The sequence below is a fragment of the Poecilia mexicana genome, unplaced genomic scaffold (assembly GCF_051168715.1).
Source record: "Poecilia mexicana isolate PSO_F unplaced genomic scaffold, ASM5116871v1 scaffold_7, whole genome shotgun sequence".
Lineage (NCBI taxonomy): Eukaryota > Metazoa > Chordata > Actinopteri > Cyprinodontiformes > Poeciliidae > Poecilia > Poecilia mexicana.
In genome coordinates this window covers 22611709-22635349 of record NW_028263376.1, presented here as the reverse complement: position 1 = coordinate 22635349, position 23641 = coordinate 22611709, and the positions used below count along the sequence as shown (strand labels likewise).

General features: G+C 39.1%; 1 protein-coding gene across 4 annotated transcripts in view; it reads right to left on the bottom strand.

Moving 5' to 3' along the window:
- Nucleotides 1-23641, bottom strand: part of LOC106905023 (membrane-associated guanylate kinase, WW and PDZ domain-containing protein 1-like) — a 106341-nt gene that overhangs the window by 17114 nt on the left and 65586 nt on the right. For 2 of the 4 annotated variants that reach the window (XM_088007265.1, XM_088007267.1), the window contains exons 4-13: nucleotides 21020-21208; nucleotides 19405-19627; nucleotides 18709-18791; nucleotides 18114-18152; nucleotides 15468-15525; nucleotides 15140-15252; nucleotides 13456-13578; nucleotides 12762-12947; nucleotides 11963-12574; nucleotides 2590-2624 (exon numbers count right to left, since the gene is read on the bottom strand). In XM_088007265.1, coding sequence (XP_087863391.1) covers nucleotides 2590-2624; nucleotides 11963-12574; nucleotides 12762-12947; nucleotides 13456-13578; nucleotides 15140-15252; nucleotides 15468-15525; nucleotides 18114-18152; nucleotides 18709-18791; nucleotides 19405-19627; nucleotides 21020-21208 — 1661 coding nt within the window. The remainder of the gene's footprint in view (nucleotides 1-2589; nucleotides 2625-11962; nucleotides 12575-12761; nucleotides 12948-13455; nucleotides 13579-15139; nucleotides 15253-15467; nucleotides 15526-18113; nucleotides 18153-18708; nucleotides 18792-19404; nucleotides 19628-21019; nucleotides 21209-23641) is intronic. The other 2 variants (XM_088007266.1, XM_088007268.1) reach the window with 2 other exon arrangements.

The following is a 23641-nucleotide window of genomic DNA, read 5'->3' as shown; positions in this document are numbered from 1 at the left end:
AAAGGAGGGATGGCATGGTTTCCATGGATGCAGGACAAAGACAGGTTGAAATAAAGTGAAAGAGATGTTGCTTTTTTTTTTCTGAATTTCATTTCTCTTTATTGCAGAAGATAAAAATTTTCTTCCATCTCCAGTACAGAAAAGCAACCAAGATGCAGAATTTACTCAGTGTCACTGCTATGCTTTAAAAGTTTTTTGTACTTTTTTTTTTATAAGCGTCCCCTTTTTTCCATGTGTTTAACCTCCACAGAAACTGGAGTATGTACAGATTACTGTGTTAATATTTGTTGACCTGGCCTAAAAAACACTTTCCAGACATATAGCAATAAGTCCTACTCAGAAAATGTGATTATGACAGTGAAATGGGGGCAGCTCTGACAACCGAATCACTCTTTATTTATTGTAACTAATAAGATGGGGCTTGAAATAGTGGAGAAGTTATTCCACTCATCACACTTTATGAGATGAAGGGTCAAATTCCCATAATGCTTCATAATGAGGACAACAGCCACACAAAATTGACTTTTCATTCAATCACGGGAGACTTGATAATGAGGCGGCGTAGCAGAGAGTCTCTCCTGCATATGGGAGTTTACTGCAAGCATCTACGCAGGTTCTGGACTGAAGGCAAAGAGGATGTTCCTGGCAAATGGAAAGTCACATGCAGCGTGACATTTCACTGACATAACACAGGGGAGAAATCTGGCTTTTCCTTAGACAGACACTAATCTGGAGTGACACTCAGCCATGGCCACTGTTGGCACTCGACCCCCAAACAGAGTCTAGCCCCCTTCTCAGACTGCAACACCATGTGACCTGAAAAGGTAACTTCCATATCCCTGATGGATACCAAACTAATCCTAATCCTAATATCCAGTCAGGTCAGATGGATGCTTTGAATGTCAGTTAAGGGAGAGTGTTTCTTCTGTCTGAGTTGGAGAGAAATGAACTTGTCCCTTACCTCTTCTATAGGCACGGACAAAATCTGACACACACATTAAATAAAGAATACAACTTTCAGTCATTGTTTCTGCCATTACCACTGGTGATACAGACATTGACACACTTGCTTAGCCTTGATTTATAATATTTCAGAAGGTTGGCACATAGTCAAAGGGGGCTCTTTAAGCATTCCCGTTTGCACAGTATCTACATTGTCTAGTGTTCTCTTCAGTTCAGCTTAGGACTGGGATAGACATGTAAGAAGGCTGATTTTGAGTCAGGTGAACCACACTGACATTTATTTGACTAAATGTTTGGTCCATTCCACTGCTGACAGATCCATTAAACATAAACCGCTCATGTTTCTGTTTAATGGTAATATGCGCCAAAATCCATTTCATTAATGCCGTGGTATTTTAAAGAGTTCATACTGTTCTGCACTCCAAAAAGGCCCCAACAGGCCCACAGTTTCATTGATTATCCACCATACGTGGGAATCAGATGGTCTTCAACATATTTATTGTTTGTGTGACAGAAACCACTTTAAAGAGCTTCGTCATGTGTCACCAAAGAAAATTATTTATTTTAAAGTCCCAGCAGCTTTGAGGATACACCGCACGTTGACGTTTGTTATAGTAGGAGAGAAACATTTTTTTTTGTGGCATCATTCCTATAACTTCACTTCTGGCTAATGCATATCACTAGAAAGTTGAAAAGAAGTCTTGGTTACTCCACTATACCATTCAGTTCTCCAACCTATTATATATTTTTTAATCTCTTTTACCATCCTGGTCACTGCGTAGTTTTAAAATAAACAAGACCCCTCATGCAGTCTAGTGGCCATGTGGCTTTATTCCACGTCTTATTTGTACTCTAGAAAAACAGAAATTTATAGATTGACAATTAGCTGCTACAAACTCTGATCAACTTTAACAGAATTCATTGCACAAATTCTTAAATTGTCACTATCACTTTAATTGTGTCACCACTGATTTTGTTTAAAATAAGTGTTTTTTAGTGGTCACATGGTAATGAAAGAAATGTCCTTAAATTAAAGATGAAATTGACAATTGCCCTTGAAGAATTGCCTTGCTGATTCTTTCTCAGATTTTCTCCACCGCCGTTTTTTGCAAACCCCAATTTTCGAGAATGACATTGTTTCTCCTCTTTCTCTCTGTCAGTGTTCCCTCTGTAACTGTGGGTGATCTGGGTGACTCACAGCTGTGTTTCCCTTCCTTACTCTCTTCCCTTTTTATCCCAATCTTCTCTTGTTGCCTCTTTCTCTGAGCTGTGGCTGTCTGCCCTCCTCAACAGCTGGTCACAGTTACACTACTCTGCCCAGGCTACGCTACGCTCAATCAGTCACAGAGTGGCAGCATTTCAGGAAGGGTGGGATGCTAAGACAAAGTAAAGAGGATATAAAACAAAGAAAAGTGACAGAAACAAGATCAGAGATTAAAAAATAAGGATCACACAAAGCTCGGCACAAAGCTTGGCTGGTAATGAAGAAGAGGCGTAGATTTCTGAAGCTTAAGATCTCAGTCACATCTCACAAGTCTGCGCCTTCTGTTCTTAAAATAGCACTTGTTTCGGTGAGGAGCGTGCAGTGGTATGCACACAAAGAGGAGAGTTGAAGACAGTACTCACCACCAGCTTTGGGCTTCTCTTGGCTGGCACCACGCCTGCAAAACATCGACACAAAGACAGGGAGAGCATTAATGACCTGCGGTGCTCTTCCTCAGTCCCTTCTGGTCAGATCCTCCTCAGGACGAATGGATGAACCTTCAGGTTCGTGCTGCAGACTAGAAGGCGACTGGCCTGCTCCTCCTCCCCGTTCTGCCTCCTCTCCTCTCTCTAACTGAGCAACACACTGCGCCGGGCTGCTCGCTGATCTAAGTGATCTCCGCCCCCTTTTTCTATATCCCGCTCCAGTCCGCGCTCCCAGCCGTGCTAACAGAGGAGCGTCACCAATCTGATTGCGTTACACAGGCTGGCCGATGCAGCAGGAGCAGCTACAGGTCTCTCTCACACCACTTCTCCAGGTGGAGTCTCAACTCTTTCTTGCACTGAAGAAGCAACATAAAAAGGGAAAACCTGTCTGTGTGCATCTTCTGAGTGACTCCAGAGCTGCTGCTTCCTCCACTCCCAACTCCACTGCTTTGCTCAGGGCTTACATTGAGAAGCTGATCTTCTCCTTCTGCGCCCCTCTCCTCGCTGCTCCCTCCCCCCTTCTCTTCTACTGTGCACCGTGCCTCGCTGTGCCTTTATCTCTCTCTCTCCATCTCGCTCCTACAACATACTGTAAAGAGTAACCAAGAAGATCAACCTCATTTGTGCCTATAAAATATTAATGCTCTCAGCCAGATGTCAGGGGAGATGACAAGCAGCATATCATTGTAGGGAATAACACACATGCCATTTAACCTTTCCAAATATCTCTCATTATTTAAGGTAAAGCATCTTCTACCTCAAATATTAGGTCTACTGAAATATAACCTGGCTGTTTAACCCACACAGGACTCTTTCATCTTTTCCCAAGGCGACTCTACATCAAGCTTTTTTCTTGGCACAGAACATGGAGACAAAAATAGACAAATGAATGCATGAACGACGTGAGACGGGATAGGGAAGAGGGCTTGCCGTTTCCAAGGTGATCAGGTAGTTTTGTTTTGTTGAGCGGGGGGTGAGGGGGTATAAATAGAACATCGTTTTAATATTAACTGTAGACCTTTCATATAGTGCATCCTGCTTTGTCTTCATGTTTGCTATAAAGAAGTAGTTGCAGATTTTCTTTCCCCCGGGGGTGTACACCGAGTGTAGAGGGAATCTACCATTGACATCACTACACATCACGCAAACATCCATCCCAGGCTCCTTCTGCTGCATTGGCAAAAAAATCATTAAATGTTAAAACTCTCTGTTGCTGCAAAGCCCCTCTCCACTCAATTCATAATTTATTGCCATCTTTTTTTTTTTCTGTTGCACGTTCTCTCCATCTCTCAGATTATGGTGTGCCTCTTACTGGACCAAATGGATAATCTCGCCCACTGAGCAGAGGCTTAAAGCTTTTTTTTCTTTTCTTTTCACAGGCCAAAATTCATGCAGATGTGCTTGTGGGTGCGGCTGACACAGGAAGGACGTCCATCACTGGGTCAAATGTCATGTCAATGTAATTGTTTCCTATAACACCGACTGGTTATGTGACCCATGCATTCTACACTTGACAAAGTGGAAGGTCAAAGTAAAAGACACTCCTACAAGGCAAATATATTGTTGAAGAAGAAAACCTAAAGATCACAACAGTCAAGTCAAAAGAAGAAGAAATGGCTCAAGCAGGAAGTTAACAGTCAGACCAGTGAGGTGTTGTTTGTGAACATAAAGTTGAGAAAAAAAAGCTTTCTTTAACAGCAGTTAATTCTTCTGTATTTCCACAGATCGTCTTATTAAATAAATCAATAACAACTGTAAACAAAGATTCTGCCAGCATGTTTATCCACAATAATCAGCTGTAGCAGCATTCGTTTTTCTCTGTGATTGAGCTAAATAAACCATGATATTGGTTTAGTCAGCCATGAATCAGCTGACTAAATCATTTGTGAGCGCTGAAGCTCAGAAAGATAAATCCAAGAACTGCATCATGCTACTTCATTCAGCTCTGAAGAAGTTGCCATGAACTGATTTATGCAATAGATTTGTGACATCGGCATGTCTTTTTTATGCATGAACAAATAACAGTCCAACAGTTCAATAAAACTACAGTATTTGACTATGTTGCAGCTGCTCACATTAAAAAAAATCTTATCAAAGATCTGATTTTGTCAGAACACAGGTAAGGAATCATGGTGCATTGACCAGGGGTGGAGCATAAAAAAATCACCACAGGAGAAATGGTTGGAGTCTTCTCCACACAAACGTGGGATCTTTTTTTTTTTTTTTTTTTTTCTATGAATTTCCACCAGTCAAATTTGGGGCCAGCAGCTCCAGGGAGGATCAGAATGAGTCAAAAATATTGTATATTGCATTAGCATGTAGCATAAGATTCTCACATGATAATTTAAAGTAAAAATAATGGTTTTACTATGTCATATGTACACCAAAATATTAAACAAAACATATATAACATATTCTAACTGCTTTTATTTAAAACATAGCAACACATTAGCTAACTCTTGTTAAAAATTATACTGTGCAAACAAAAATATTTTGTTCAACATACAGCAAAGACCAGATATCGTCAGGTCTGGAGTTGGTTTGGGATGGCTTCTAGTTTTGATCACTGTCTTCGATTTCCTTAGGCTCATTCTTTGATTAGATAAGCCTCGTTTCCGTTTTACTCTCTTAACCACTCTAGTTTAATTATATTCCTTATACAATATCTGCTTATTATGTCTTAGTATTAGATTCATTTTCCTAGTTACCCTGTTTATTTTCCCTTGTCCCCTGTGCGATTTTATTTCTTTTTCTACTCAGCCTGCCTTCTGCTCTCTTCCCTCACACCTACAACTCGTTAGCTATCAGCCCCGGTCTTTTGATCCAGCATTCATCCCTCACGGTATTTAAAAAGTTTGTAATTTTGAAACTGTAAGGTTTTTAAACTTTGGTATGCCTTTATATTGGTGTGTACAGGAACATTTACTGCAGAGATATGCCTTTTTAGGCTTGTTTGTTTTTGTAGAGATAACCGTAGGGATGTTTTAAATAACGCACTTGTCAAAATGATTGTTGCTACGTAATCCAACACAGCCCTTGCTGACTACGGAGTAAAACTTCATATCAGTTTTATAGGGAATAAAACTGATTTGAAGTAAATATCAGTTTTATTCCCCATCTGTTTCCCAAAAAATGAAGATGATGTTCTACATTTTAACTTCCTGGCTTTCTAAAATTCAGTATTGCAGAAGAGGTGCTGGGATTCTTAGACATGATCTAAATCTAACTGTGGTGAAGAAACAGAGCGGGTTCATGCTTTAGGGGCTGAATTTAATGTCAATCAAGCTGTAAATATAAGTTTTGAATGTAGGTTCAGCTGTCACCCATCTTTGTTGCCTAGCTACAGAAACCTTGACAATTGTTGGCACCACTAAGATGTGGAACAGGGCCTGAAAGAAGTACTTATTATGGAGACTTAGTAGTAACCAAAAGATGTCACGATTTAGAAAATTTGTCTTGCTTTATGTCGCATGTCTAGGTGTTTAAACTCTTTTAATTATGGCTATGAAGTACTTTAGATAGTAGGTGTAGATACTTTTCTGACTTACTAGAATAAAATGTCTTATTTTGAAGGGAGACTAAGTATATCATATTCTAATTCATCCATACTTCCTTTGTCAATGCAAATATTGATTATTATAGACAACTGACAACATTTTTTTTCTGGACACTGATAAACTTTGAAAAGTAAAAAACAAACAAAAAAAATAATTGCAAGATTAGAACACCGAAATAAAAGATTGCAGGTTTTTGCAGGTTTACACGGGGAGTTGAACAGTGTGGCGTGAACTGCACTTTGAAAATGCAGGTACAAACAAACACAAACACATCCTGCAATGGAAATATTTTTTGAGGAATATTGTGGATAATAACTACAGTTTAAACTATTGAGCAACTCATGCTGGTTCTATTAGAATGAGAAATGTAACGTCAAGCAGTTCTGCAGCCTAAGATACTAAACAAAATACCAACAAAAACAGAAAACTGGACACTTGCATAAAGGCTTTTTAATCAAAGTATTCACAAACCTGACAAGGCAAATGTGTGAAACGAAGATTGTTTAGAGACCAATGCTGTGCGGATCTATTTGTTGTAAAGGTGGGGAGAAAAACTACAAAAAATATCTGCATTCATGCTGACGACAGAGGAGGATCCTCTTTATTTCACAGAATGAAAATGTTATTCGTAAAATAGTAGGGAGATGTGTCTGAAACACTAAGGAATTATAGCATACGCAGCATATAACTGTTTTGACAATGCTTTTGATGTAGCATAGAGTAAGGTTCATTTTTATAATGCTTTTTTTTTTCCAGGAATTTATTACCATCTTTCAAGTAATGTCAGAAAAAGATGACATTAATTGATTGTTTTTTCTTATCTCTAAAAAACAAGTTTTTTTATTTTCATTCATAAGTGGCGAAAACGTTAAATATTCAGGCCAAACAACATATAGATGTTGTTGAGTGGGCACAAACGATGTACGCAGGTTTATCATTCTTTCATCCTTTTCAAAGTGAATCTGCAGCAGCTTGAATGAACCTTACTTCTCTGAGCTACTGAGGCTGTGGCCTTGGTGACTCCAAGCTGAGCCCACACGAATTGAGTGAATAGTCCTTCCTCCAGGTTTTCTATCAATTTTGTTAGAGGAAAGAAAAAAAGTCAGTAATGATTTGGTTTATTAAATAAAGCCCGTCAACCATTGTCCTTGCTCTCCATACAAGATTGTCCCAGTATCCTGCTGTCCTTTCCATTCATCTGCTCTAAATTATTTGGTCTTGTTAAGCTGTCGTAACAGTTCATTCCTCCACATTCATTTCCTCTTGATTTTATTCCCCTTCCTTTTGCTTTTTTTTTATTTTCTCTCCTCTTTTTCTCCTTTTCTCTGGGGACAGAAGCACTCTGCAAGATTGTCATAGCAACAACGACAGAAAGGCAAGATGGAGGAGTTATAGCTGGCCTGCCCTCCTTTACAGGGAAGCGCCTAAGTGGGTGAGAACACTTGATGCAATCTTTAATGCTGTAGGTGATGAAACAATTATTTAATAAAAAGAAACTACTCATAATTTATCATTTTATTTTTAATGGAGAAAAAAATAATTGGAATAAAAATCTATCCACTGGTGCAGATTTGCATTTTCTGCAATTAAATAATTTCTAAAGACATATTCAATGATATAAAAAAACCCGAATTTTAAATAGATCAGCATTTTGAAAAGTGTTTATCTTTCAAAAGAAGTCAGCTAAGCTATACACATTAGCCTAATTAAATGTCATTGATTTGCTAAGGTACAATCTGGTGAAGTTAATCCAGAAAAGTGAACATAACTTCTGGTGTCTAAAACTACCACTGTGCGAAAGATGTGAGAAAGAATTTATAGACTGTGATTAAAGCATAAAACAGAAACAAATAGTAGATTATTGATACAGGCAGTCGGGCGACCCCTTCAGGGCATAATGACCTGGGGCGGGGGTCTGCAACCTCGATCTTTCACAGTAGCTCTGGCTAAAATGTAGATTTTAGCTATTTTTACATGGACTAATTAGTTTGAATGACATTAAAAGTACCAGTAATATTTTTAAATCTATTTTTTCTGAAGGTAGGTGCCTTAATTTGTTTTTACCAATATCACCCTTGCATTATATAAAATGTATCCGTTCTCCTTTTGTTATGTTTTTCTTTTTTCTTTAAACCTAAAATCAGAGGTAAAATCATTTTTTAGATTGACAACATATTCCCCATTGTAGCTATTCATTAAACACTAGAAGTTGTCTTTTTAAAAGGATGTAGGATGCAGTTCTTGTGACGAAACCCCATCAGCAGCCAGCTGAAACTGATCTACACACTATAACGTACGATCGATCGGCATTTCATTTCTATTTTTGATTTATATTGCTGAGTTCTTAATACTTAACTTTTTAACTCACTGTTTGTTTGTTTGTTTTTTTTAAACACAGCTACCCAGACATGATTGCAAAACATTCAGGCATCCCTGTTCCTTTATCGTTCCATGATCTATATCAGTTAGTCTTTTTTATTTATTTATTTTTTTTTGCAGAATAATTTTCAGCTCCTGCTCTATTTGTATAAAGTATCGAAGTTCACTTTAGAATGATGCCGTCAAAGTGACAAGGATAGACAGAAATGAATCACAGAGGATGTTTTTAACCTGCTGTGAATCTTTGAAAAAAAATCTTTAACTTATGTGAAGTTCAGGTTTTAAGCATCTCCTCACCAAGTAGAGCTATAGTAGCATGTGTACCTCATATTTTGTATAGACAGCTGTCACCTAAAAAAAATAAAATAAAAAATAAAAAAAAATCTTGCATTTTGTAGTCTTTTTTTCCTCTTAAAAGCTGAGTCTGCTCACTCTGAGTCAGACAGCAGAGATTGATGAATTGCTGATAAACAGATTAGGGCTTTTTCTTCTCTCGATGGAAGCCTACCTTATTCCTCCTCCTCCTCCTCATCCTCTTTCTCCCCCTGCTATCTGTCTCCTGTACATCTCCGAAACCAATCCTCTCATACACGCTTCCCTTTGGTGAACTTCCCGCTCTGCTCAGCAAATCTCACCCTCTCTCTTCTCTAATCCTCCCCCTCCACTCCTTCAAAGCATGATCCCTGCTCCTCTTATTCCCATGCACTCCTCTTACAACTCTGTTTTTAGCTACAGTTGACCAACACACCAGCTCTGGAGTGAGAATAAACTCACAGATGCATCCTCAACCGTAAAGTCAACCAGAAATCTCATTGGCAGGAGCTTTCAGAGAGTTTCATTAAATACAGCAGAAGTTTCTTCTATGATAAATTTATTATTTACAATTATTTTTCTGCTCATGCAATTTACTGTTACTACATATCTAAAGCTGCTGTCTCATCATGTATATTAAGTGTATCAGAAAACACATTTTATGTAGGTCTAAACATGAAGAAATAAAGTTTATTTTGTAAATTGGTTTCCTAGAGTTGTCAAGTTATAGTGAAGGAAATTAATATGGAAACATATCTGAATGCCCTATCATGTACTTCCGGTATTCAGCATGATGAGGTGAGTGAATCTATAGACAAAGCATCTAAATTACACAATGAGAGGTCGTTGCTGTGCCTGCTGAGTAACTTTTGCATATGTCGTGCATATGTTCCACGGCATCTCAGACGCAACACGTGTGCTACATTACAAAAAAGAAAAAAAAGAAAAAAAAAGGGAAAAGGCAGCCTGCTTTGGCTTCAGATCTATTCATAATCATATGTGGCAGGAGTGTGAATTACTTTGAACTGAGTAGTTCTGCACATTACTGAAATACAAAGGCATAAGCAAAGACACAATAGTGTAACAGGAATTATTCAGAGTTACTTATATCTGTAAAGTAATTAAGCTAAGAGGAAAATGGCATGTATGGAGAAAAAAAAAGTATCCCAATGAAAATGAAAACTCTCCACTGCATTTTTTATTTAGTTCTTTATTATTGTGGACACTAGCTAAATTTTTGCCTGATAATTACAGCACCTTACTAACTGATAATCAACTGCTTTCACAATCTGTTTTGGTCTTTATGGCTCTGCAGTTTTTCTGTCATTAGTATTACACAGACCAGAATTGATGGAATTAGCATTAGCAATCCCATCAGTTCAATCCTTCAATCCAATAACTTTGTCTACAAGTTGTAGTTTCATCTATAATTTATAGACAAAGTACACATGGATAGGTTGGAAATTAAACATTTCTGGAAAAACCCACAAAAAATGTCACTGAAAATTTGCACAAAAAGCCCTGCCAGATTAGTTGCTTATTTCTTATATTTGAAATTGAAAGGATCCAAACAAACACTTGGAAATAGGAGTGTCTCCACCCCGACCTCCCGCTTACCCCTAGAAGGGTACTGTGTGTCCCTTATCACCTAGTCACTCACCTGAACACACAGTTATTACAGGTTGGTGTTAAAGCCAGCAGATATGATCTACGAACCTGCCAGTCACCCTGCCAGCTGCGGTGACTTCTGGAGCCTCCAACCCATTTATCCTCTCATTTATTCCCTCTGTGCTTTTGCCCTCAGAGCTTGCTTCTGTACTATTCGTCTTCTCTATCCTTCACACACACCCACACACAGAGGTTCGTAATGATGCTGACATTTAACACAATACAGCAGTTATTCCAGCAGCAGTGCACAAGGTCAACTCATTAGATCTCATAATTGATGTGTGGTGCATATCCCAAGCTGCCTTCAATACAGCAATCACGTGGTTAGAAATTTAACGTAGAGGAATCTGAGGAACCTTGCATGCTTGTGTCTGTTTGAATACTTTATTCTTTAGCTCATGTTTTTTTTTTACTTTTTTGACATCTTCTAGAGAAGAACAAGTGTACTGATTGAACAGGCAAGAAGTACAGTTTGTAGAAACTAGGAGTCTATTTATAAGCCTGGAAATGAAGGCCTTTCCGAAAGCTCCATACATTAAAGTGCCTTACCTCTTGAATGTTTTCAGGTTCTCACGTTAGGGGCACAACTTTAACACATTTTACTAGGATTCTATGCGACCCGTGAACAAACAATAGTGCATAATTGTTAAGTAGAAGAAAGAAAATAGGGAGGATTTTTTTGTTTGTTTAACAAATAAAAGTCTGAAAAGTGGAGCACGAATCCTGTATTCATCCCTTGAGTCAATGCTTTTTTCAGAACCACCTTTTGCTGTTATTGAAGCTGAAAAACTTTTGAGATGTGGCTCAAAGCCTGAAGATTTTCTCTCTTTACTTTTGTAAGACACTGTTATATGTGATTTCAATAGTGAATATAACATGAACCATTATGTGGAAAGCACATTAATCCACAAACGATGAAGACAAAGCTTGATCCACTCTACTTCATGTCAGGTAGTGATTAGGTGTGGAAACATGTGAAACACATCCAACTATTGCAGGGGCAGTTTAAGGTGACAAACATTTACCAGTGATCTATGAGCCTCTGACCTAATGTGCAGCAATTTTCTCCCCATCATTCATCCATCTTGACTCTTTACCCTTCCTCCCACTCTTTCTCACACTCCTGTACCCCCACCCTCATCTCATCCTGCTGCCTCTGTACCTTTCCCCCTCCCATCCTATCCAGTCTGAGCGTTTTCATCCTGCAGCCCACTCTCTTTCTCTCTCTTCTCCATTTCATTGTGTCACTCTCTACTTGCCAACTATTCAGACAGTTGTCTATTCAGCAGATTAAGCTATTGTTCTCTTGTGCACTTCATCTCGCGGCATGTCATGTCAAAACTTCACTTCCTGCAGACATTCATCATCTTCATACACTGAGATGTCACACGTACCTCTTTGCACTAACATGGTGACTTCGCTGCCTCTCGGACATTTGCTGAGCAGATCCACCACTTGGTTGTGGCTCATATTCTGGACATTTCTCTTGTTGACCTCCATCAGGATGTCCCCCTCTTTCAGGCCACGGCACCGTGGATAGTCCACGATCTGCTTGACCCTCTGTCCGCCTCCCGTCAGACTGTCAGCGATGGTGAACCCAAACCCTTTGTCTCCCTTCTCCATGTGGATGGTGATCAGTTCTGGCTGGGTGGCAATGGCTGAAGCCAGGGTGACCACATCACTGGAGTAGCCGTGTGAACCATTGGAGGCTACCTCGGCCAGGGGGCTGTGCGGCCGTGGCTCTCGCATTCCATTGATGGGTCCGGCCTGGTTGGTGGGTGCGTCAAAAGTCTCTTGTCCATTGACAATGATCGGCTCTTTGTCCAAGATCGCCACGGATGTCACTAGGCTGGTGTTGGGGTCATCGGGGTCAAACGGCAGCGGATAGCCACGGCATAAGGATAGGTCCACCATTGAGCCGATAGGGATGGACTGGAAAATCTTCACCACCTGTGCATGAGTGTAGCCCAGCACGATGGTGTCATTCACACTGACGATCACGTCGCCTGCGAAAAGGAAGACGGCATCTTCAGCAATGTTTCTATTGGCCAGTAAAAACTCATTTGTAACTGTTTGTTACATCTCCTATTAGTTACACAGTAGTGACATTTCAAAGGTAAGTTGTTCAAAAACACCTTTGTGGGTTTCTGAATGAAAGCAGTGCCCTCTTTTGATGAAGGCTGTGTACTACACCTGTCTCCATTTTGCCATCCACAGCTGCAGGCCCGTCCAGGACCAGACTTTTGATCTGCAGGAACTCATCAGGCTCGTCACCTCCAACTACCGTGAAGCCGAATCCACGGCGGCTTTTCTTCAGCTTGGTATTGATGAAGGTTCCTTTCAGCTCTGCAGGATTTCTGGTGAAGAAAGGTTTCCCTCCTGGAGAAAGCAAACAACAACTCATAAACTCTGGGTCCAAAGAGCACAAAACTGCATATAATCAACAATAAATTACATAGGGAGCACAAAGTATTTATGAGAGACAATAGAAATTGACTACAATATGGAGGAAGAAGGAAGTTATGATTAATTATGAGTGGAAAAAACATAAATGTATGGAAATGTGTAGTAGTGATGTTGGTTTAAAGGACTGAAGAAAAGCTCAAGGTAGCCATAATATACATATATCCTGATAAGAATGGTGAAATTAAGATAAATTAAGAAAAAAAAAAGTATAAATATAAATAAATATAATAAAACAGCATAAAACAAATAAGCATAGACGATGATTCAAAATCCGATTAAAGAAAAAAAATATGTAAAATATTCTACTGCTAGGTTATATAATTTCATTTGCTGGACAAAACCAAGTAGCACTATAAAAAGTAACCTGTCACACATGCCACGTTAGTAAAATCAAGTAGAAATATCTACAAGTAAGACTCACTCTTAACTCCAACCGGGCCAGGAGGTAGAGCTGGTGGGACTTGTGGTTCCCTGTAGGTCTCCAGGTGGTTTGGAGCATAACTTGCCAGTGGAGCTGCTGCTGATGAGTGTTCCTCTATCCACTCTGCACACACATCGATCATTCCCACTTTAATCCCATACTTACCGTACGCGTGCTGAATTTATTTATATGTAACATGAACACACATAAACAGCACACAATAAACACAGAGCTTAAAGCAAACTCTGCATGTATCCATTTATTCAAGTAACTATTTAAAAAAGTGAAACTTGTATAGGTTCGTTACACGTAGAATTATTTCAAGTGCTTAACTGATTAATTTTGATGATTATGGCTTATAGCTCAATTTTTTCTGAAAAATGTAAACATCACAAAGTCCTCTTTTTAGATGGATGTAAATGTTGCATTTGATCTCACAGTAACAGGGGACGTTTCAACAGTCAGCAATGCTTTGGGAATCACGGTACGTGGTGTTGTTGGTCCAACGTGCTTTAATAAGTCCAAAGTCAGCACAGCTGTTAACAAGAAATGCAAGACAACTTCATGCTGATTAATTTTCCCAACAGGACGTGGCACCTGCCAAATCTTGACAAAAGTAAAAACTGAGTAGAGAGAAACTAAGTATCATGATCCAGAAGCAGATGAGAGTCACCAGAATCCACAGTGCAGATGAACTGAGTGCTGCTGGTAAAGCAACCAGAGTTTCTTCAACAACTCAGCAGAATCACAGGCTAACAGCCTCCATCCCACACCTCACTGATGCAGGAATTCATACACTAGGAGACCTGACAGCGTAATGAATGCACGTCCTGTAGAGGAAATGGATGTACTTTTCAGTAGGCGGCCACTTTTGAATTAAACAAATGAAGTTTTGTTCTCATTTATTTTTTTTAAATTTCTTTGTGGCACTAGTGGCTTTATTGGCATTTACCAAAGAGAAAAGATCTCAGGTTGGGAATTGAACCCAAAGCGGCCATGTCCACTACAACACCAGGGTCCCATTTCTGTTTATCTACATTTTTCATCACATTTAATTCTATAAGCCATTATCATCAAAATAAGCAAAAACAAAAATCACAAATGTCTCTTTTTGAATCCAATTATTGAAATTAGTGACCTTTTTGTAATACTCTAATTTATATACAATAATTACTTTCATTATGACCGAAATTTTACAAAAATTGGAGAGATAAAAAAAGGTATTTTTCACAGGCATACACTAAAATTACATTCACTAGAATTATAAGTACGAGTAGTATTCAGTTCAAACATCACAGTTTTACAACAACAGAGATAAAGTGAACATCCCCCCTTTGTTTATAATGATGTGATACTATGATGATCAAATACAAAATGGTATTTATGGCTAAAAAACACATAAATTAAAACCTGAACTTTAAAGACAACACTAGGACTTGGGCCAGCTTAATTTTGGTAAAACCACAAGTAGCAAAATTTGGAAAACCTTATTATTTTTTTTGTTTTTATTATTATTATTTGGAGAGAACAGGTTAAAAACAACACCAACAAAAAGAAAAAAAAACAAAAAACAGAACAATGAGGAATAATAAATTCTGGCCCAACTCCTGGCAAACACCAGACGAACAAGAAGGACATGACACTGACAGACATGAAGAAAGAAAGAAATGGGCAGGAAACGAACCTCGGATATACCGCTCACCTTCTGGAGGCTGCGGCGGTTGCTGCTGTTCCAGGATTTTTTGACGCCGCGCCTCCAACACTGGGTTCTCATACTGGGTCTTCCTGTTTATATGGCTTTGGAAGACAAACATAGGATAAAGAAAGAAATCACAGTGATATAAAACATAATTGTACCTGTAATGTCAGAAAAAAAAAAGAAAAAGAAAAAAAAAAGCTCCACCAGTATGTTTTTATGGAAAAGAATGACCAGATTTGCAAGAGGACTTTAAAAGTGGCAGAACCCACGTTTGTATTTATGAAGTGATGTGTTAATGAGGTGATTAACTTACTCCACATAATACACTCCATACACCGGGTCATCTATTCTCTCCCATCCTGGAGGCAGCTCTGGAATACAGAGAGCACACAGCATTAGACATAAACACTCCTTTCTCAGTCATTAGCACAGATGAGATAAGACCAGTGGTTGGTTTAGAGTGATCTTTATTTGTCTTTTTTTCTGCTTCCAGCATAGTTTGTCAGAACATGTTTTTTTTTTTAATCGAAGTTGAAATAGTCCAAAATATGACCTCAAAATTACAACCAGTAACAACAAATTACTCTACAACCATTTTACTACTGTATTTTATGAGATCATAGCAAGAACTGATTGGACGCCAAGAACTCTTACAACTTTTAATGGATCCATGTTTTACTTTTATTAGTTCAGTTAAATACACCCCATTTGTTTAAGGACCATTATGTTCTTTATGGCTACAATAATTATTTTCATTATAGCCAAAATTTTACAAAAAACAGAGAGATAAAAAAGGTATTTTACATAGGCATGAACATTGCAGAACAAATAAAGAGCTGGACAAATTATAGAAGATTTGCTTTACTTCAGGGTGAGCATCCTTCAATTTTGATGTGACTTTTTAAACTATGCTTAAATGCTTTATGAGATGTTCAGCTGGAATTTCCCAGTAGCTGCTTAGTATTTTTAACAATTGAGGTGCGTCTTTCCAAGGAACATAAAACCAAAAAATAGTGAGGATGTGGGAAAATATTTGAGCCCACTTGTACAATTTTTGACTCTGTGGTTTTAATCAAAACCAGAATGAGTTAAAACTAATTATTAATTTATTTTTTAACAACTTCAGTGTTGTGTTGTTTTAAGATTCTGCTGAAAGAATATTTGTTCAAATCAGTCATCAAAAGTCCAACATCAAGCTAACATTCATTCAAATTATAAACATATGTAAACCTCTGACCCTGAAATTTCTTTAAAGGTTAACTTATTCACATTTTTTCCCTCAGTCTTCCTCGTTAGAGCACATTGTCCTGACCAGCTGTTCAAGTTTACCCCTGCTATGCACCATACTTATATCTATTGTATCTGTGGCCACACGAGGTGATTCAAAATAATACATAAACTTAGCACACGAAGTAAGGAAATTTGTGTTTTCTTGACTTTTTCTTGGTAGTAAAAATGGTTCTTGGTGTCAAATTATATACCGTTACAAGACATGTTTAATTCAAATGATGCCACAATTGAGAGGTATATCCCTTTGTACTTTAAGTAGCAGGTTTGAGCATGTGTGTTGCATCCTTAAAAAAAAAAAAAAAAAAAAAAAAATGGTGAAATACTTTCTCTCAAAGCCACACAGCTTTTGGTTGAAGCAGTGCGATGTGTGGGGTGGAATCTCCCTCCCTTACAATAAGACAAGTTGTCAATGTTGAAAATGTCAATGCAGATAAATATCAGGATGAGATTCTGTAATCAGTGGCAATCATTGGCTTTATTCTCAGTAACTGAACTAAATATTTTAAGATCCCAATGGCTGCCCCTACAGGTCAGTATTTATCTCAAAGATCCTCCAGAATTTGGGAGTGGGGAGGATGGAACGGCCTGCCTGCAGTCCTGACTTCCACCATGCTGAACACTCCTGGGGTCAGATTGAGCACGCCGTTTGCACAAGACTAACCAACACGACCACATTAGATGACTTGTGACTTTCTACACCTGGTATGATGTTCCGTTTAGCTGTAACACCGTCCTGGAAGGAGCCATTAACTGAGACAATGCTGCCAACAGCTAAATGTTCTCCCTCTTCTGCTAGTAGCTTTTTACTTTTCATTAACATAAGTAGTCCTGTGGTAGTTTTTCTGTTTCTTTTTTGCACATTCTGCTTTGTCTTCTCAAACCACCAGTTGGTTGTAGCAGATGGCTGATCGTACTGAGCCAGGATCTGCTGGAAGTTTCTTTCTATTAAAGTGGAATTTATCCTCTCCACTGTCACTGCATGCATGCACAGTATGAAGGATTACTTTAAAGTCCTCGACAGTGCAAGCGATTGTATACTGTCACTACATGGTAGTCCAGGAGGAGTGAATACTTCAAGTCAATGACTCGATGCAACCAGTTGTGTTCCCTTGAATTGGAAAATGGTTTTCTTTGTCAAATTAAATCACAAACTAAACTTGACTGTGCATGAGGACACTGTACACAACTGTTGTCTTCTAGTGATGCTAATACTTGTTAAATGCATAATCTGGTAATTTGTCAATGAGCTCTGTTTCTTCAAACATCCATATTCACCACCAAACAACAATCAGTAGCAGAATATGCAAAAAAAATGCAGTTTTTCCATAAGTGCAACCTCCAAGCAGATGTTCAACCCACTAATACATTTCCTTACAATTGTGGCACTATTTAAGGTGACTAAAGTAGGTTTTTCATTTATATGAAAAGATTTATTACAACACGTATTAATACAACAAAGAAATAAATCAATCAAACAAAAATGTGCTTTTTGTGTGAAGATTATACGTCACAACAATGTCTCGAAGAACAAAAATACATAAGGAAATAACAGATTACAAAAAAGACAAGAGTTTTAATGACTGCGATTTTTCTATTTCATCTACCTGAATAAGGAAAAGAAATCCTGTGTAATATGTTACAGTTTAAACACAAAATCATAAAACCGTACCTAGATCACTCTCCAGGTCTTCCGTATGTATCCCTTCTTCTCCAATATTGAAAGCAGGATGAAACACAGGTGAAAATAAAATGAGGAATAGAAAAAAATATGCATGGAAGAAAAAAAGTTGGTTAGGAATGGAGGAATCGAGAGCAAATAAGGAATGAGGTGACAATCCAGAGAAAGAAAAACAGGGGAACAGGAGACCCTTAGAAATGGGTTAACCTGAAATTTTACAGCAGCCTTTTGGCAATCTAAAGAAGTGATGTGTTTCCTTTTTATTTCACCACTTGATGGTGCAATTTCACAACACTGCACATAACTCAAGTGTCATTTGGATTTCATAAAGCACTTCTTTATTGTTATGAAGGAATATGTCAGTTCCAATGACAGTAGCCACATGAGAAATCTATGACACATTCCCAACACATGAAATGTTGCAAAAGAAACCAAATCAAAGCTCGAAAACATTATTAGAAATCAACAATGGCATCACTCAAAACACAAGAAGAGACCTACAACTGAGAGCCCATAATGTCTTTAAACCACTACACAGAACTGTGCATATACAATGTAACGCTCTAAATAATGTCTGGAGACTTACCATCATCATCACACTCTTCCAGAGGCCGGGGGGCTTTGTCTCTACATCGAGGATCCAGCCAGGATGTGGTCTTTGTGTTGTGGCTGAGAGGAAATAAACAACACAACACAATAATTCAGCAGCAAGCAGACAATCTGTCATATCAAAGCACAGCAGGGGCACCTGAACACATCAATAAAAATTAGACAAAAAAGAAAATATGTCAGCAAGTTTGCAGAAGACAGACGCCGCCTGCTGCAAACACGAAAGAACATTGGGGACACAGGTAAGGAAACCATAAACAACCTGATTTTTTTTTGTCTCTACTGCTAGGTGAAAGCAAATTGTAATTTAGTGATAGCAGAAATGCACATACAAGCTCTGAAAACACACAGCCATGTCCTGGTGGAGAGTCTTTGCCGTGCTGCAGAGGACAGAGAGGTGGAGGTAGTCAGGTAATCAGGATGTGATCTCCTTTTGAGATCGGGACATGCAGGGATTAACAGGAAAGCAGTTGCACCCAGGGGGCTGGGCAAGCCGACAAACCAAATCATTGTGAAAGACAGGCCAATAGGCCAACAAAAGCAGCAAAAGTGGAAATAAAACAGAGTGGAAACACATACAGCAGAGGCTAAAAAGAGAAAGACTTACTCAGGCACTGCCAAGGCTGCGTTCAACAGACACAACTTTTAAACCGTTCAAGATGTGGATACATACTCTATGAAGTACAGTTCCCCGTTCTCGGTGTAGGCCATCTCCCAGTTTTCGGGCAGCGGTCCCAGAGGGTCCTCTGGAGAGACTTGGGGCTCTGCAAGCGTCTGCTGCCCGCTCTCTGCAGTGGAAGTGGCTGCATTGTTCAGACCACAGGGTAGAGCATTATCACGTACGGGGTACGGCCGGAGGATGCCGCTGCGGCTCTCGTCCTGGTCGTTAGGGTTACCTGTGCACAACAAAGGAGAGGGGAACAGACTACGCACTAAGGATCCTGGGTGACACAATGAGCACGACACGGAACAAGAGAAACGGGAGAAAAAAAATCATAGTTTGTTTTGTGCATGCAAGATGGAAGAAACTGACATGCTCACTAATTTCATGCAACTTCAGTCACATCAAACTCCCAGAAATTCCCTTCCCCCAGTTTACCTCTAGATTATTACTAGTGTAAGTAAAGGGGTAACAGGATATGTTAATTCCTACAGCAACAGTCCCTAACTCAATTTGACCCCCACCCATTTTGCCTTCCTAGCAGTAAGTGTTTTTTTTTTTTCTATTTAGGCTAGACCAACCGCTTATTCCCACTTGCTTTTCCCCATTTTGGCTAGATAAACTCCAACACTTCTCCAGGCCTTTCACTGGCTGCTCAAATGCAAATGCAACGCAGGCAGCCCGGCAGGGGGAGAAACTGAGTGAAAAGATTTAAAGCATCAAAGAAGAAAGAAAATAAAAGCAGACGTCCCTCACACTCCAAACAGGTTGAAGACAAGCATGGGAAATACAGTCGTTTGCGAGTGTTTATAAGCCTTGGTCTTTTTTAGATTTTCTCCACATTACAGCGACAAATTTAATACTGGGATTGTATGAAATTTACTATCAAACAAAGTAGAGTATAATTATGAAGTGAACAAATAACATTTTCTACATGTAAAAATCTAATGAATTGGTGTTTCATTTGCACAGCATTTGCTGAATACATTCATTTAAATTGCATTGACAGACAGACTTAATACTTTGTGTTGTCTGTCACATAAAATCCCAATAAACACGAAACGTTTGTGGTTGCAATGTCATAAAATGCAAAAAAAAAAAAAAAGTTGAAAAATTTGGTTTTTAGCAGTTATCTTTGCAATTGATTGCAAGTTTCAGTCTGTAAAACATTAGACATTCTGTTACCAGATGCAGAAATGCAACACATTTAGTCAACTTATTGTGTAGAATTTAGAAAAACACAAAGGTTGGGGCAGAATAAAATCAGAATGAATAAGGACGTGAGTGATGTGGTGTGGAATTCATCTCCACCACAACCTCCTGACAGGCAGATGGCAGTGTTGGGAGGAAAAGATTCTTCATCACAAAAACATGATGTAACTGCCAGACACCCATAATCCCACAACAGAGAAGCAAACCACAAACATACGAACACCGACACTCTCCTTCCGCAGTCCTCATCATGTTCTTGCACATATGCACTTAAAGGACATTCCAAAAGAAGCACGAGTTGTTTAGGAAACTCAGCAGAGATGGAGAACACTACACATGCACAGACCAAGAGAGCCGAACAATCATGCACTTTGACAAACACAAAGAGACAGGAGGGGCGAAGCAATGCCCTCACCTGTAAAACTGTTGTTCATTTCCGTGGCCTGGTCGTCATCGTCGTCGTCAGCAGGCACTACATGGACTTTTTGCATGTCATGGTAGGACTTGGTGCGCTTCGGGGTAGACGGATGGGAGCCCGCATCACTGAGAGTCACTGTCCCAATGATGGGCTGCCTTGGAGGCTTTGGGGTCCCATAATAGTTACCTAGGCAACAAGGAGGACATTAGCATGCTTGAGAGACGGAGAGGGAGAGGGAAGGGGATGAAGAGAAGAAGCCAGGGATAAAAACAGGCAGTGCAGGGGGACAAAGAAAAAGCAGCCAGGGGATCTGCACATAATCTTGTGTGGAGAGTAAGAGACACGAAGCCGGACTACAGTGTGACTACAATCCCGAGACATAAGCAGCTGGTGAGAAACCCAGAGTGTTCCCGCTTGTGTTATGTCTGTACTATGAAAACTCTGAAAGCATTGTGGCTCAACTTACAATATTTAGCTTGATCAAGCTGAAACTTTGGTTATTATTGTTATTGCCTTACAAATTTTATGAATTCAAATTTTATGAATGATCAGACTGCCTCAACCATTTATGTGCATGCATGGCTGTCCTTTCATGCAAGCAGCCATGTGTGAGCTGATTGTGCAAACTTCAAACAGAAAATCCTGCTAATTTATAATTTACTCAGTGGAAAGTAGTCGACATGTTTCAGACACTTTGATATTTCACACATCTGTTGATGGATGACATGACGGTTGCATAGGCCAGAGATATTTACAAGTAATTTATCCAAATTCCAAGCCGCGTCTCTAATGACTGAAATAAATATTTTCTAATCCAACTTAATATTTGGCCACTTTGTTGGAGTCTCACTGCACTTATTACCCACAACTACTTTAGATTTATATTAGAGATGTGCCGATCAGGTTTTTTTCTGCCGATTCCGATTCTGATCACCCATGAGAGCCGATCACCGATACTGATCACATAATTATTATTTTTTTTAATCATAAGCACTACCGGTTACAGTATGTGTGAAAAGGAACCATGAATTCACCTTAATTTAGACAAAAACTTGTTTTTAATAACTTTTTCCAAGAAAAAAACAAAACAAAACAGGCATTGTCCAAATTGTACTGCTATCGGTAATACTATCTGTGACAGACTGAAAACATATGAAGGCTCTGAAGAGGCTAAATAATGCAGAAAAGTCTAAATAAAACCTCTCAACATTGCCAAAAAATTCAAGTATAAAACTTAGCATTCAAAGGCAAATATAGGATTACAATAAACAATCCTGAGTTACTGAATGAAAACTTCCTGATAACATGGTGGCTAGCTGATTACTGCTAGTTCTGATTGGCTGTTTCTGACTGAGCGGAGTAATTATGCAGATCAGGGAGGAGATCGATTATTTTTTCAGAGATTATCTGTCTCATGTTAGGACAGCGAAAGTTTTAATACGTATGTAAAATTTATTTTTTTTAAGTTAGATGCTGCAGCTTTAAGCAGAGGTTCGGTGTGAGAGTCACTACCAGGTGGAGCAGAAGCGAAGCTCCGTCTGTGAAATATTACTACCTGTAGCGTAGCAGCGGTTCAACAGCGAGAGCAGAACCAGCGTCTTACATCGCAGCTCGAAGACTTAAATAATTTTTCGCGTTATTTGTTTAGCTTTCTGACAGTCATGCTAATCCGGGTGAGTGTTTGTAGCTGTGCGCTGCTTTACCTGCTATCTGATCCCCCATATGTCTTTTTTTTACTGCAGTGAGCCTTAATATAGCCAAACTCCGTCAAGTATGGCATTGTTTTTATGCCATGTTAGATTCGTCGTGTTGATGCATTTTGACATGCTTCACCCCACGTGCTTCAAATTTCCGCAGCAACACATAAACTCCTCCATTCACTCAGTGCGTTATAGTTCCACATCGCTTACAGGACTTGTTGCTACACGTTTGCGCAGTGTGAAGGAAAGGGGAGACCAGCTGCACAGGCAGGCTGGGAAATGAGATGCAGGTGATCGGTTTGTGTGATCGGCAACAAGAGACCGTGATCAGCGATCACCGATCATACACTTTTTCACGGAAATCGGCCGATTATGATCGGTAGCCGATCGATTGGCACACCTCTAATTTATATGACTAAGATCCTCAAGGACAGCAATTTCCAGTATTAGTATTAATGTTTGCCAGTACATAAATAGGGTTTTAAACTCTGGCTGTCATTTCAATATTAAATAGTGTCCCTTCGTTGACTCCGAGGTAGAATCATACTTGCTTACTCTGAACACAGTTTATTATTGTCTTTCCCAGTTTAGTTAAAGCCAAATTAGTTGTTACAATGACTTGCACACAGAACCTGCGTGATGGTTGTGAATTTGGTCTCGGTTTACCACCATTCGCTTCTCTCTGTGTTGCTACTTCGCTGAATGAGACCACAGACTCTATTCAGTAGGATTAATCTCTCCCTGCCAAAAAACACCTGATAAAGTACAACATGCAATGCTAATTTTAGGGTAGAGTTTGCAAGACAACCACAGTTTTATCAGCAATGCTTTATTGCAAAGCTACACAGACCGATTATTTGCCCACGCCTAAGAAGCTTTGGTGCATCTGTTCCAAAAAAATATGGTATGACTAGAGTGG